Raw genomic sequence first — 16,564 nt, forward strand, 5'->3', positions numbered from 1 at the left:
TAGAATATAATTTATTTATAGAATTATATGAAAGCAAACCCCATTAAAAAAAAAAAAAAAAGATAAACCCAACCCCACATAAAAATTAAAGTCTACGCTTTAAGCTTAGAGAGGATCTAAAAAGGTCACATTCATTTACAAAGATGAGGAGTAACAACATGGAAAAAACCAAAAGGTGGTTATATATAAATATTCCCTTTTACAACAAAAGACCCATATCTTTGCGCAAATTAGAACAACCTCTTTTTTCCCCACCCCCATCAAAATCGCTCGAGAATAATATTTATATAACAAAGAAAGGGCCCAAAAAAAAAAAAAAAAAAGGTTACAAAAACCATGAAGAAAAAAATCTAAAAAGAAAAAAAGGGGGAAAATTTTTTTTTTTTTTTTTTTTTTTTGTGGGTTACGGCTATCTAGCTCTCGTGTTGTTTTTTTCGAGCTAGTTTGTTGGATTCCTTACGAAATTTAGAACTCTCTGGGGTCAACAAAAATGGACAAGCCAGGAGGTGATTTTGTCCAGTCACCAACAGAGCCGTCACTGTAGTCCTCCCCCAACCTCTTGATGCACCATAGATCCTCGGCGCACGATAGCCTCTTCCAGTGCGGTATCGCTAACCTGAGCGGCTCTCGGCTGGACACCTCCGTCGCCACGGCCCCACACCCACGCTCCTTCGCGAGGTTGTGCGCCTGTCCGCAAAGCGCCCTCACCATCCTGCCCGCGCGTGGGCCTTCCCCTCCCAGCCCGTACATGAAGTGCAGCCCAAACGGCCTGAAGAAATCCGGCACCGACGGGAGCCGCAGCCACGGCAAAGCCCTGTCGATCACGCGCGTCGTCCTCGCGAGCGTGCGCTTCACGCGCGACGCGCCTTTCACCTCGAGCGTGAACACGTCCTTGGTGTTCCACACGCTGAGGATGGCCCACGACTCGGGCGGGTCGGCGAGGAACTGATCCGACCCGATCCACGACTCGGCCGAGTAAGACCCGCGTGGCACCGCCAGGAACGTCCCCAAGGTGAGCTTGTTGTTGAGCACCGAGTCAATATCTCGCGGGAAGAACTCGGTGGTGGAGAAGCGAGTCCGGTAGATTGACTCGGCGTCGCGGGGACTGAGTCGGATGACGGTGACTCGGGACGAGACCTTGACTCGGTGAGCGAACACGGGGTTGACGAGAATCGAAGGTGTACGGAACCTGGAGTAGCCGCATTTGTGGGTGAAGAGGTTAACCGAAGCTTGGTTGTCGTTTTCGGTTGCTAAGTAGGAATATTCAGCCCCATTTTCTCTAAACCACTCCTCCATTCCACGCACCAGCTTTAACCCTATTCCCATCCTCCTAAAAAACAACAAAAATAAAACATTTTAAATCAAGTCTCAATAATTATTAAACGGCATGTTCACATTTATTAAATAAAAACAAAAAAATAAATAAATTGGGCCATTTTTGTAACTTCATTTTCATTGAAAAACAAACTAAGAGAAGTTCATTTTTTTTAATATATATATACCTATGAGAAGGGGAAACGCGGAGGCCAAGTATGTAGGCAAGCTTGGTATAAACGGGGAGAGCTTTGGCTTTGGCAATAGTTTCACTATTGTTGTTTTTAGCCTTTCTAGAGAGTTTTTTCCCGCATGTAACGGTTTTGATGCAACCCCTGATCATCCCCACCATCTCTTTCTCATCCCCCATCTCGGCTACCTGTTACAGAACAACACACCATAAATCATAATGTCCACACACAAAAAAAAAAAAAAAACCATGTAATGTAACGACCACCCCACGTTATGAAAAAGTGGGTTCGAATGGAATAGTGGGGTTTTTTTTTTTTTGGTTTACCAGCATGAAAAAAGCAGGAGAGTTTCGGACTCTGCAGATAGGGTCACCCAAGAGGTCGGTGAACAAAGAGAGTTTTCCACTGGGACCGACCTCACATCTCCTCTCAACATCTTCAACGCCAGAGAGGTCTGTTTTTGGGTCGTATTCTCTTATCACTAAGACTTTCTCAACTACTTCTCCAACCATATTGTTTTTCAAGACAGACAAAAAGGAACTTCTCTGAATGGAATGAATTTTAACCAGAAACAAAAACGATACAAAACCCACCAGTCAGTTGAGTGTGTTTGTGCTGAAAAGGAACGAACTGAGAGGTGGCTTTTATAGAAGGAAAATGATTAGAGAAGAGGGAGAAGAGAAAGAGGCGTATAGAGGAGAAGTGTTAAATCCGCAGCTTTTTCAAGGCCGCGAAACGCAGCCCAAATAACGTGTGTTAGAAGCAAGGAAATAGCTACCAAAAGCTTGCTAGCTTTTTTAGGCTTCGAAATTGGAGAAACTAGAAGAAGCCCAGCTAATATATATGATTCGCAAAGTCATATAGATATAGGTCAGGCACGGAAAAGGAAAAGAAAAAATAAATAAATAAAGAAAGAATTTGAATTTTTTTTTTTTTTTTGGGTGGGGTGAGAGGCCGTTAAGCTTCTTCTTAGGTGGTGAGTAGTTCATCATTGGACTGGTACGAGTGCTCTTATAGTGCCTTTAAATACTTTAATTTTTTTTTTTGTAATTTTTCTCTCTCTAGAATCGCCCACTTATTCTTTTTTTTTCTTGTTTTAAGGACCCGTTTAGTTGGAGGATTCATTTTTTGATTCGAATAATGGTTTATAATTCGTTATAGTATTTTTTCTTATAAAAAATACACATAAATAAAAAATAATTCTAATCTCGTGATTCTAATCCATAATAAACTAAACGAGTTATAAATGTTTTGTTATTAAATTCTCTTTTTTAAAAAATTTAATTTAATTCAGTGCTTTTATTTATTTGGTGTCTTTATCTCTTTTCTCTTCTGTCGTCTACACTACTCTCTCTCTCTCTCTCTATAGGTCTATCCTAAGAACTAGTACTACTACAAGTAGTTAATAATAACGATTAATCATAGGGAAATAAATGAATTTATAAAGTAAGAACCCATAATAAAAGAAAAAGGGCAAAAAGAAAATCAATGATCATAGCGAAAAAGGCTCACAAGAGGAAATGGCGGCTATGGCTGCGCAGTCTTGTGCGTGTTGTTGCTATTCTGTGTTTCTCTCCTATATATGGTTTATTAAAAATTAAATTAATTAATAAAAATTATTTCTATTATTCGTTTTGTTTTGTTTTTTTATCTAAGGTGGCGTTAGCCATCATGACCCCCTTTGTAATCATTACTTTTATTATCCATCCATCCATACATCCCATGTATCATGATAATCATCATCATCATCATCATGTGGAGAATTTCACCATGATGAGTTCAAAGTTTAATTGGTTTATCACCCATGACCCATGTCATGCTTTATGCGTTATATAGTTGTATTAATTATGTTCATATATACATGCATGATAATTTTCCATTCTTTTTCTTTTTTTCTTCAACGGAAGAGGGGAGAGTGACGACGTGGCAAAACCTATACCGTCGGATTAGGAAGACAGCTCCCTGGATTTTAGGCCGTTCATTTTGCTTTGTGCGCCCCCCTGCAAAAGTGGCTTTCCTTTCAGCAAAAAACTGATGGAGTATAGTCGGCTTTTCCAATGATATCAGCATCATCATTTTTTATCATCAATCGCAATCTATGTCGACGGCCGTGATGGGCACAATCATGATCAGCGGCTTTTTTTTTTTTTTTTTTTTTTTTTGCGGTCCTATGCTATGGCACACACCGTAGTCTATAAGATTGATTTTTTTTGCTAATCATCCTATAAGATTGATTTTTTTTTTGGCTAATCATCCTATAAGATTGATTGACACTCCATTAATATTTGGTGTTAGAATCTCATGTAGGTCGTCGTGTCGTGGGTGTCGTGGGTGTGTTTAAAATTTATTTTAAAATAATTTTATTTTTGTTATATAAATGAAAATGAAAATATTATTATTATTGAAAATGTGTTTGGTAGTTTTATTAAGAAATTATTTACAATATAAAAAAAATTCATTAATGTCTTTCTCTGTGCTCGAGAGAGGAGAAAATGAAAATAAAAAATAAAAAACAACTAAAAATAATTTTTTATTTTTCTCTCATTTTACACTAAACTAAAAAATTATTTTCATTTCTATTTTTTTAATTGTGTCAAACGCCGTTTTGAAATCTTTTTCATCTTTCTTTCTTGAAAAACGTAAAAAATAAAAATAAAAATAATTCCAAACACGGCAAGTATTTAGTAAACCGTAAATCTCTCTTTTTTATTTTTCCAAATAACTTCTTAAAATTATTGTCCAGTTACAAAATATATAATACGAAATTTAAATATACCCTATGAAATAAATGTACTTATCAAAAAAATATACAATTCAAATTTTTTACTTAAATATTTTGTATAATTAATTAAATGTTTATAAATAATGAGGAATAATTTAAATAACAAAATTAAAATTTTTTATTATTTTAGTGTGAAAATATATTATGAATTTTGATTTTAAATTTAGAAATAAAACTAAAACTATAAATGCATGTATATAAGATATCTCTATTTTACTCATTATATATTTCACATCAATTTACACATAGTTTATCAAATACATGCTTTACTATTGAAAAAAAAAAAATCAAACGTCTACTTCCTTGTAGTCATAGTAATTTCTGATTAATAGAAAATCTATAACAAATATTTTTAATAGCACAACAATGTCAAACTGACCTTAAAACAAGAATTTTGTTTTATTTTATTTTATTTCTTTTTGAAATGGGCCCAAGAGGTATATTTGCAGACCGAAAAGTCAAAATTGCAAGATGGGTTCCAAAGTATTTTAGCAAAAACAATAACAACAGCAGCAACAAAATAATAATAAATGATAAATTATTTATATTATTCTATTCGAAATTATAAGTTAAAAGTTTTAAATAAGGGGGCTTCCATTGGACGCACATCATGATGCTGAAATGCAAATTAATTTATGGCCACTTCCTTCTGATTAGTAGTAAAAAGCCAAGGAGTGTTTTAAATGCTGGCAGAAAACGGTTTTGACAATGATTGGACATTTAGAAGAGGACACGTCACCATAAATTTTGTTTTCAATTACGTATTAATTATTCAATCATTTTTTTTTTTTTTAAAAATTTAACATAGTATGAGGAACTGCATTAATAAAGCGCAATATATTTTGGGGATGGAGCATAACAGTTTTTTTTTTTCCCTAAAGTACCAAGAATATTACTTTGAGATAATGACTCAAAATTATTGACCTTTTTAAAAGTTAAAAAAAAAAGCAAATGTGGAAAATGAAAGGAAGGCAAATGAATGATGACTCATGACATGATGAAGCTAGACTTGGAGGTTTCCAAAGTTTGGAACTTGGTAGAGAAACTATAGCCCCGTTTACTTTACCAATTCGAGTTTAGAATTCGAGTTTTGCTACAGTAAAAAGCTCTCATAAACAATCACATTTAACTTTTTTGCTAAAGTAAAAAGCTCTCACATAAAATCACATCTTAACTCGAATTAAAAACTCGAATCAGCGAACTAAACGGGCCCATATGTTTTAATTTTTCTAAGACAAGCACAGTAGACAATAATTAAACATATCTATTATGTGTAGGTAAAAAGAGAGAACCTAAAAGATACATTATGCTATTGTTTGTCTAGAGTAGACTATAAATATATTGTACGGAAAATGATATGTGGGGGTCCTACCTTTGACGGGTCTCCTTGAAATATCCGCGGTTTTTTTTTTTTTTTTTTTTTTTTTGGCTAATATGAAATTGATGTGTAGTTTAAACCATTGACCTGATTTAGATCCTTGTCCAATTAAAAACCAGCAATTATTGTTAAATTGTATTAAATTAAGAGTTTTATTGTCTTCGTATGAGATTAAGACGTGATGAGGATAATAGGATATAGGAAATTCTGCATAATTAAACATATATACCAAAATCCTCCTCAAGTGTGGAAGCTTGAGAGAGATTTTTTATTTTTTTTAGTTTTTTCTTTCATGTTGATTTATGTCTATTTAAGTAGGTAATGTGTCTTGTTAATATGCTAATCAATTAATACTTTTCTCCTCCATTATTGGTCACCCACCAATGATAGGAATTTTTGGATACTCATAGAAAATATTGCTTCCGTCAAAGGTTAAAATTTTAGTCGAAGACAAGGAAAAGGAAAATTCAACCAAATTCTCGCTTTTGTCGGTCAATCCTTCAAGAGATAACAAGCATTGTCATTTTGATGGCTTAGGTTATGATGAAAAATCAAAGGAAACCAAATCAAAGTTCCTGATTTTTTTGTTTAATTGACCCTACAATCATTCCATTCGACATAACAAAAGCCAAGGGAAAATATTCCAGCTTCTTCGTGCTTGTTTATTCAAGCAACTTTTTTTTTTTTTTTTTTTTTGCCTTTTCAATTTAGTTTTCAAGTGCTTGACATTTCGGAACAAAAAATCTAACTAATTGCTGTTCATTGCCTGTGATGGTATTTAGAGATAATCCACAATCGTACTGTAATAAGCCTATAATAAATGTAGTTATATATTCTTTTAAAATTCTACTTAATTTAATATTGCTTTTATATATCTCTATTTGTCTTCCAATGTTTTCTTTAAATATTCGACCAATAACATTAATTTAGTTTTTTTTATTGTCTTAATTTGTGTGTGTGTGTGTGTGTGTTTATATATATATATATATATATATATATATATTAATATATATTCATAAACTACGTACGTGATAAAAGGACTAACCAGTTAGCACGCACGCGGAAGTACTTAATTAATGTAACATGATTTGACGTATTGTCTTCTATATATATATATGTATAAATATATATTATGAAAACAAGTTCGTTGTTGAATGTTACTCAAATGCAACAGTCGCAAAAAGGACTAATTGATTTAAAGAAAACAAATAAGATCAAAAAGTGATGACAATGACCAAAAATAAGTAATTTAATCCATGAATAATAATGATAACGATGATACAATGAGGACACTAATGCTAAAGACAATGATGGTGGCTGTGATGACAATGACATTGTCGTCTATTACAACGTTAGTTGTATGCATTACGAAGAATAATTATTTGACCATCATAATTATGGTAATTGTTGAATTTGAAGGTGTAAAATCGCCAAATAAGATGAATTTGCGTGTGACCTCTACCGAGGTTAATCTATGATCACATATGAACAGTAATGTAAATGCTGAAAAGTAAAAAACATGAAAAAAGTTAACATCGCTTTTTTTATCACTTTTTTTATTATTATCTATATTCACTATTTGACACGTAAATTTTACTAGTATAATATATTATTATTTTAACATAAAATAATATAATAAAATTCACGTATTAAATAGTAAATACATATAGTGGTAAAAAAAAGTCATAGAAAAATTAATACTAACATTTTTCAAAGAACACGTGAAATTTAGAGTTATTCACCTTTGGAAAAAAAAAAAAAAGACTACGCACTACGGTGACTGGGGTTTTACTATTTTATAGATAATTGCATAAAGAGCGTATATGCCAAAATATCAACTTAGAACTTTATCAAGGGATCGTAACCTCATTTATATAACTATCTGTTAGAAAAGTATACATGTTTGAATAATTGAATAAATAATTTCTAGACATCAACTTGGGTTGTATTAATATTGCATGGCGTCGAGTTAGGCCCCGTTCATTTCGCTGATTTGAGTTTTGCTACAGTAAAAAACTCTCACAAACAATTACATCTAACTTTTTTACTACAGTAAAAATCTCTCACATAAAATCACATTTTAACTCGAATTAAAAACTCGAATCAGCGAACTAAACGGGCCCTTAATATATCGTCGAGGAAAAAGGAGAAAAAATATTGGCCATAATTACCAAGATGACCTTCTAAGCTAACGCAAAAGAAGACTAGCTCGGCGTGGGTATAACAGTAAATATCAACGGGTTGAGATTTTTGTACAAGACTTAGAGATGTTTCTATAGCTTTTTAACAAAAGCCATTTATTAATTCTTTCTTTCTTTTTCTTTTTTTGAAATGGGGCTATACACCTTGTGGTATTTGGTGTGGAATAATCACTAGATTATGTCTGCAACCAGGCCACTTCGTTCAAATGATTGAATATAGTCAAAGTAAATAAGCATATTACACTACATATATATACTTGAAAAAAAAAAAAGGAGGGGATTAGAATAAAATAACAACTGATATAAATAATTTACGCATTATGAGATTCTCACGTTCTTAATTAATCCTTTTACGTGAATAATGATCCTCAGAATCCACATTCACCTTACAAAATTATTCGGTCTAGATGATTGTTAAACTTTCCATTGGATTTGGAATCAAGAAAGAAAATATTTTTTTTTTCCGAATTGATAACAAACTTCATAGCTATTGAATTAATTATAACTTCAGATAAGAATAATTCCACAAGGCAGGAATGTTGCTTTCTATTAAAGATATTATTCTGAATCTCCAACATTTATTAGTCAATAAGCACAAATTAAAACTTGATCCGATCTGAAAAGTAGTTGTTATGACGAAAGAGATGATTATACACTCGATAATCACATAATTTCAACACATGATTCTCGCGAAGTTTTTGGCTTTTGTTTGCATTTTTATGCTCGTTTTTTTTTTTTTTTCCTTTTAGAATTATAAATATTGATTAGTTCGATGACGGATCAAAAAAAATACTACCAATAATGTTTTATTCCAATACAATTAGTAGACATTGTTCTAAAATTAGCCAATCAATTGCCAAACCAAGCCTTTACAAGAGAAAAGAAAATAATAATAATAGCTAGGGTTGTGGCAGGACCACTACGTTGTTTGTATAGAAATCCCATGCGCATACTACAAAATCACATTCAACGTTAAGAATATATATTTTTCTTAAAATATTGTCTTGGTCGAAAAGAATAACATGGGTCCTCGACACGTATCTGTTTATATGGCAATAAAATAAATAGAGAAAGAAAACAGTTAGGGACAAATGCCAAGACAATTGCCTCGGAGTGATTGTTTTAGGGATCTTGTTCCCTTTTGGTTACAAATAATCTTGCTTAGGCTCCGTAGTGCCTTTTTACCCCATCATCATCTATACATAATAAAATTAATATATTTATATACATTCGAAGCACAACAATATTGTAGGGCCGATGAGAAACAATTATGAGTCCACACATTGGTTCTGTCTCTTTTAGGATACAACACGGGGAAAATTGGAGTGAAACCATCGAAAAGCTTGTCAAAATCTTAATAAGTTTTGAGTAATTTAAACAATGTATATAATATGTATATATGTACTCATAATCTTCTAGGCAAACATGTTCACAATAATGTAGCCAAATTGTCTTTCACTGTGGGAGCGAGCGACAAAATTAAAGCAAGGTTGTTAATGAGGTGTGATTAAAAACTAATTAAGACAGTTGGAAAGTATAAGCTAGGATTTTGGGAAAGTTGACTGATCATTAGGGTATCACTTAGTGGCTCGAAAAATGATATGGGTAGGGTGCTAGAAGAAACCAATATATATATAAAATATATATGATTAGTTCAAATGCCATTTTCGCACTTTGTTTGTTTTGATTATATATATACATATATATATACTGTATATATATTTATAATTCAATGTGCTTTGTGTTTGAATACAAAAAAAAAAAGAATAAGTGACCATCACTTGGACAGGGTCATAGACGTTGGTTTTTTTGGCATCGAGACCTTAAAATTGACTCGCAATCCGGCAAAAACTGAAATTTTCTGGTCCAACAAGTATATAAAATTGCAAATATTAATATAGTACAATATTTTAGGACGTAACGAACCCGACCTTAATGCAGACCCTTGTTCCCCCCTCTTGCATGTGTTTTTAGGGGGTCGGTGACATGCAAATGACCTAATATGACCTGTTAAACCTAGAACAAATACGTATAATTAAAAATAAATTTAGACATAGCTAGCTAGTTATAGCTTAATTATCTCATATATGTATGCAAAAAAATTTACAGCTTGTCATGGTTATCAACATTATGTCTCCGAATGTTGCTGTGATTATGAACACACACACACACACACACACTAAACAAAAGAGTTCAAAAAAAATCAAAAACACCAAACATGTATATACACGTATACATACATACATACATATATATATTTCTTTTCCCAAGTTTTCAACGTTCAAAATGATCAAGCTATAGCTTATTATTCCCCATCTGCCATTTGTTTAGATGGGATACAGCTTTGAGTGTTGGGGCAGAGGAGGGAGACAAGGGCAGAGATAGGGGTGAGATTTGGTGATAGTACGGTACTTTGTGGTATAGAGAGAGAGAGAGAGAGAGAGAGAGAAGATCAGAGAGATTTTTTTTTTTTTTGTTTTTTTTGAACTATCTAGCTAGTTGTATTAAGGGGGTAGTACTACAGGGGGAGACGTATTTTAGGAGCTGTCATTTCGGGTGATTTGTCGTTTAGAAGAGGTCTTTTGGGTGTATTTGTTTTGTGTATGCTAAGAGACCGACACCAGGGTGCGGCCCTGGCTCGGCCAAATCCCCAAGAATATGCACCATGTCTCCCAGTATAGATAGCCCTCCTTTTTTATCTCCTAATTGAGACGTGCCCTATGCAATATTTGCCCATCACCCATCATCAATATCATCCTCTTTTTGGTTCCTTCATTATTCTCTGATGAAATGACCTTTCAATATATCTGCATATATGTCTTATCCCCCCATTTTGATGAGATTCATAAAGAGAGCTATATATATATATATATATGTTAAAAAAATTTCAAAAAAAGTTCAATCTCATGTTCATGCACAGGAAAATGCACGTTCTACATATTATGATCTGGATGTGGAGTTTGCATACATGATAGGAAGATTACTATTTATGATTTGTGTCCATCTTACTTTTGTCGTGATATTTCTTTGGTTGCGTACGTTACTAGTCTTATCATGGCCTAGTCACCAAGAGTTAAAGAAGATCCATATAAGTAACAGTACCTATGTATTGCCAGTAAAAATATCCTCTATCTCTATCTATCTACATATATATATATATATATATATCATATGACATTCGAATTAGTCTGACAAATATAACTTTTTACGTAATCTCGCGTAACACCGTATTTTTAACACTCAGGTTTGTTTATGTGTTAGACTTAAAATTTTGCCAATCAAATTTGTACTATGATTCAAGTGGCTTAAAAATTCAATTTGAGTTATACATTAAAAAAATTCGTGATTGAAATTATTTTTATCTTACAACACTTACACTATGGTTGGTATGAAAGAAAAGGATTAGTTCTGGACTCCCACCATTTTTATTTCATCCATAATAGAAGAAATTATCGACCTGAAAACTTGATAGTAATAACTTATTATTTTTTCCTCATCTTAACAACAATAAAGTACATATTTTCTTTCCTTTTTTACATATTAAACAATAAAAAAGAAAAATATTATGCCCATTTTCTATCTCTTGTGCGTTTCTTCTCCATCTTTTTTTTTCCCATTATATTAATTCATTCTTACTAAAGGGAGTGTTAGATGGCAATAGAATATTGTTTTTTCTTTATTGAAAGAGTAAATTGATAGAATATTGTTTGCTGCCAATCAACTATTACGTGTTTAGTGATATAAATTATATAATGCATAACTATTATTTTACGTTTGGAAAACCAAAAAGCGATACATGAATGTAAACGGAAAGAAAAACTAGAAGGATACAAACCGAATCTCAACATATATAAAGAAAGAATGATTAACAATTACGAAGTTCTATTATGCTGAGATTCTTGAGAATATATATAATTTGGCAATCTTCAAATCTTATCTTCTACAGGTAACTCATAAATTAAATGGTTAATGACCAAAGCCAAAGAAAACACTAAAAGTGGAGCGATGAAAAGGAAAAAGTGAAGTCAAATTATAAAAAAAAAAAAAAAAAGAAGACCATTATTCATAGTTTAACATGCGTAAAACTTCTGAAAAAGTTTATCATATACTGTTAATTAGTTAATTTCAATTAAAAGCTTTGAGTTACCATTATATTGCTAGTTAAACATGCATAGAGATCTTGAAGTTCTTTTTTTTTTTTTTGTGTGGCTAAAATCTTGAAGTTCATTGTTAGCTAGAGAGTACATATGTTTGAAAGAGAGCAAGCTTTGAGATTTTTCTTGTGAACTAAGACCAACTTTTACTACAAAAGATTTGTCCGGGATTGTCTTTATTTCATTGCATTAAAGCCCTTCTCTTTCTTGACAAACAGATGCTTACACATTAATGTCTTTGGCGTATCATTATTATTTCACTGCATCAACAAAAGTCGAAGCTCATCAAATAAACATATACATATACATACGCGCACACACACACACACACATATATATATATATATATATATATATATGGCAACAGATGAAAGCATCTCAGTTTGTCTCCTTCGTTAACCATTTCTTTTTTTTCCCTAACCAAGTGTAAAACAAACCCCAACCATTTAAATTGCACCTTTTACTGAAATAATTTTTGGCCTCTTTCTAGTCGGTCCAATTGAAGCAAGCATGTCACAAATGGGAAAAGGGTTAATTTTGACTTCCATAAAGAAATCAAAAGACTTACCAACGACAGTAAATTAACCTTCACTGGCAAGAGACAGCTATGACCTGTTCGTTCAACTATTTTCCGCCAATGTTGTCAAAATGTCTGTGGTTAAAAGTTTCTTACTGATTGCTTTTGTCAAGGTCATGTTAGTACCTTTGAAGTTGATATATCAAATATTTTGCAAATATATATATATTTATAATATATATATATATATATATATATTTGTTCCCCATCAAAGTATGTTGTATATTATATAATGAATTTCTTTGCTCAATCGTCGGAGGAAGAGGACAAATATTTAAAAGGTTTTGACAGTGAAACGGAAAGCATGGGACTATGGGACTATCTCTTCTATTGCGGATAAGAACAAATTCAGAAAGTCCAACACGTAATCAATATCCATGCCATGCAGAACTACATTATACACACACACACACACACACATATATATATATATATATATATATGATGAACATATTCATCATGCAAATTACCATAACCATCATCATTCATGTATGATGCTTATCGATATCATCATGATAATTCACTAGGCCCTTGAAACGAGGATTATTTTTCACCCTCCAAAAATACCAAATAGGCTTTTTTTTACGTTTGGTTCATGAATTAGAATAATGAGATTAGAACTATTTTTAATTTACGTGTATTTTTTGTGAGGAAAAACACTGTAGCGAACCATAAACCATAATTCAAATCATGGTTTGAATCCTCCAACCAAACGTCAAAAGCACATTCTAGTCATCATCTTCAAGGTAAATGTTATTGTCAATGGTATATTTAATACCAAAAAACGTATAATAACACATGTTATTTTTATTTGTGTTCTAATACATGATACTATTTAAAATGTTAAAATCTATTGTTTTTATAATCATTAGGCTTTAAAAGTTGTAAAAATAAACTTTAAATTTTAAATAATTTTAAAAAACAAAAGTTATAATGATTAAATAAAAGAGTAATCATATCAACCAATAAAAATTAAGTGTTAAATTTACCATACGTTATATTTGGTGGGAAATTTATCATAAAGTATAGCACATTATAAATTTGGCACAAAATAAGCATATAGTAAATTTGACACAAAATAACATTGCATTGGATAATGCTTTTTGTTAGGAAATATCCTTTGATGTAAAACATCTATTAAAATCCAGAAAACATTCATGTTGGATCACCAAGAATCAGTAGATTAATAAGTGAAATCATACCTGAATCCATGATGTTCAATTACTCTCTAGGGCCGTGCAGTTTATCTTCCCGATCAACACGTTTTCGTAGAGAATCCTTTAACTCTCTCTACTCTCTGATGATGGGATGTTAGAAAGAATATAATGTCACGTGTGATTTGGGGACCATAACCATTATGTATAGATAATTTTCTTGTTATCTTTTAGTATTTCTATTTTAGCCCATCATAAAAATATAAATTACCAATAAGTCTCTACACATTAAAGACTCATACCTTATTAGACACATTAAAGCTCAAATTACCCAAACTTTAACAGATCACTTTTAAATGGACTTAACATTATATAACAGTTTGCAATACATAATTATTCATATATAAGCCCGATGTTTGATTAAGGATCTAACACTGCACTCAAATATTATATTTACAATTAGCATATCAATTATAGCATTGCATTAGAGATGTTCTAAATTAACACTTATTAAACTTCAGATCCCACTCAAATTTATTAAAATAAAAGGGGAAAAATCAAAACTAGAAGAGGATGATAGGTTAAAGCATGATCTACTTTTTAGAGAGACCTAGGAAAATAATTTATATATCTATAAAAGGAAAATTATTGAACTCATGGAATTACCCCATTAAAGTAAATGAATGACTTCATCATTATTGTTATATAATATGTACGTATATATATTATCCCCGTTCCATATTTGTCTTTTTAATTTTTAATATGGATCATGTAACACAACCATATCTCTTATCTCTTATTTTAATTTAAGGGACAAAAATCAGTGCAACTATCATCTAAACAAATACAAGTGTATTAACAGCTAAAGATTATAGATGCTAGTGTTTGCATTTGGTGGATGGTCCCCTCTGTAGCGGTTCCCGATATCGGATTACATGCCAAATGTTTCATCAACACAGTAAGCTAATTGAGACTAAAATGTCTTAACTTTGTCTCCAATTATTATTTGCACTTTTGTCCCTGCCCTTAATCAATCTACACGCGCTTATATAAACTCATCCATTTATTTATCTAGGCTGATTAAACTGGTCCCGTTCATTTCGCTGATTCGAATTTAAAATTTGAGTTTTGTTACAGTAAAAAGCTCTTAGAAACAGTCACATCTAACTTTTTTATTACAGTAAAAAACTCTCACATAACATCACATCTCAACTCAAATTAAAAATTCGAATTAGTGAACTAAACGGTTAATACATTATTTCTCTGGGTTGTTATTACAGTTTACACTGTATAATTAAGGGATGGAAGCACGCGCTTGAGATGAGCGTGGGACTGTAGTCTAGAATTTGGGATAGGTGCCCTAAAAAACATTGGACACATCCCTTAAAGCCAGTGGATTATGTGTGGGGGAGGTTATGAGAGAACACCAAAGCTGAAGAAACAGTTAAAAGTGGGGAATAGAGAATAGTAGAGAGAAGTGACAGAAGGCAATATATATATTTTGAATTTTCTTTTTCTCCTTCTTAGTTGAGAGGAAATTCTAGGATAGTGCATAAGGACCATCAAAGAGAGAGAGCCAGAGGAAGAAACCTTTCAAAACTACTATATTTGGGTTTATTTAGAGAGATATTGTCATGTCTTTTCAGTTTCACTTTTGATTACTTGGTGGGGTTGAGGCATCTTTGTCTTTGGAGGGTCAAACCCATCCTGTTCTTTTCTAATTTTTCCTCACTCCGCTGACCAATTTGACATCACAACCTATTGTAAGGAATGTCTTCTTCTTCCTTAGGTCTAAATATTGGATCTACTGTACGATATCTTACCTATATAAAAATGTCTCTGAGTGAGGCGTTCGGATCAATCCGGTAAATGTAACTTTTTTTTTATATTCTCGTGTATCATCGTCCGTTTACGTGTGTTACATTCGATTTGTTTAAGTGACATTCAAAAAATGTAGTTCAACACATGTAACATTGAGTATTATAAATTTTAAAAAATTACATTTGTTAGACTGTACCTATGTCGAACTTAAGGCTCTACATATAGGGCCCGTTTAGAAAGTATACTCAAATCATGATTCTTGATTCTGACTTTTGAAATCCAAATATTTTGTGAGAGGAAAATACTGTAAGCAGAATCAATAATTTGAGTTTGAGTATATGAAACGAACGGGCTCATAAATTTTAGATCGTTGTCAAAATTTTATGAGATAATTTCAACATTTTTTCCTCTTCTAGTTGAAGAAATCATTTGTACTAATTAGCCGACTCACGAAATTATCTTAGCTTACTGCAAATGGAATCCTTGGTAGATTTGTAACGTATAACTGAGTATTGCTAAAGGTCCGTTTAGTTCGCCGATTTGAGTTTTTAATTCGAATTGAGATGTGATTTTATGTGAGAGCTTTTTACTGTAGTAAAAAAGTTAGATGTGATTGTTTTTGAGAGCTTTTTACTGTAACAAAACTCAAATTCTAAACTCGAATCGGTGAAATGAACAGTCCTAAGTAATTCTTTCTTCATTGATTTCCGATATTACTCTTCCACCCCTAACCAAAAGAAAAGTTTTGATTATTTTAGTGACATGTAGAAGAAATTGAGTTGTCAAGTCTTCTTTTTCCTTTTTGAAAATTGAGTTGTCAAGTCTCTAAAAACTGGCTAAAATGACAATACACACCGACAATGTCAATATTTAACTTCCATACAACTTTTCATTTAATAGTATTCCGCCAAAAAAGAAGTATTCATTGCGTCAAATTAGTTGTGGAAACGGTTTGGAAATTAATTAAACTTTGTATGCATCTGCGTAAGGAA

At 32.2% G+C, this 16,564-nt stretch overlaps 1 protein-coding gene across 1 annotated transcript; it reads right to left on the reverse strand.

The window, feature by feature from the left end:
- Nucleotides 1-394: 394 nt before the first annotated feature.
- LOC21389359 (probable N-acetyltransferase HLS1) lies at nucleotides 395-2,053 on the reverse strand. The gene is made up of 3 exons (XM_010088647.2): nucleotides 1,832-2,053; nucleotides 1,503-1,693; nucleotides 395-1,330 (listed from the first exon to the last, which is right to left on the reverse strand). The coding sequence occupies exons 1-3, from the start codon at nucleotides 2,015-2,017 to the stop codon at nucleotides 466-468; spliced, it is 1,242 nt and encodes a 413-aa protein (XP_010086949.1). The 5' UTR covers nucleotides 2,018-2,053; the 3' UTR covers nucleotides 395-465.
- Between the last annotated feature and the right edge of the window lie 14,511 nt (nucleotides 2,054-16,564).

The sequence above is a fragment of the Morus notabilis genome, unplaced genomic scaffold, assembly GCF_000414095.1.
Source record: "Morus notabilis unplaced genomic scaffold, ASM41409v2 Scaffold833, whole genome shotgun sequence".
NCBI classification, from domain to species: Eukaryota; Viridiplantae; Streptophyta; class Magnoliopsida; order Rosales; family Moraceae; genus Morus; species Morus notabilis.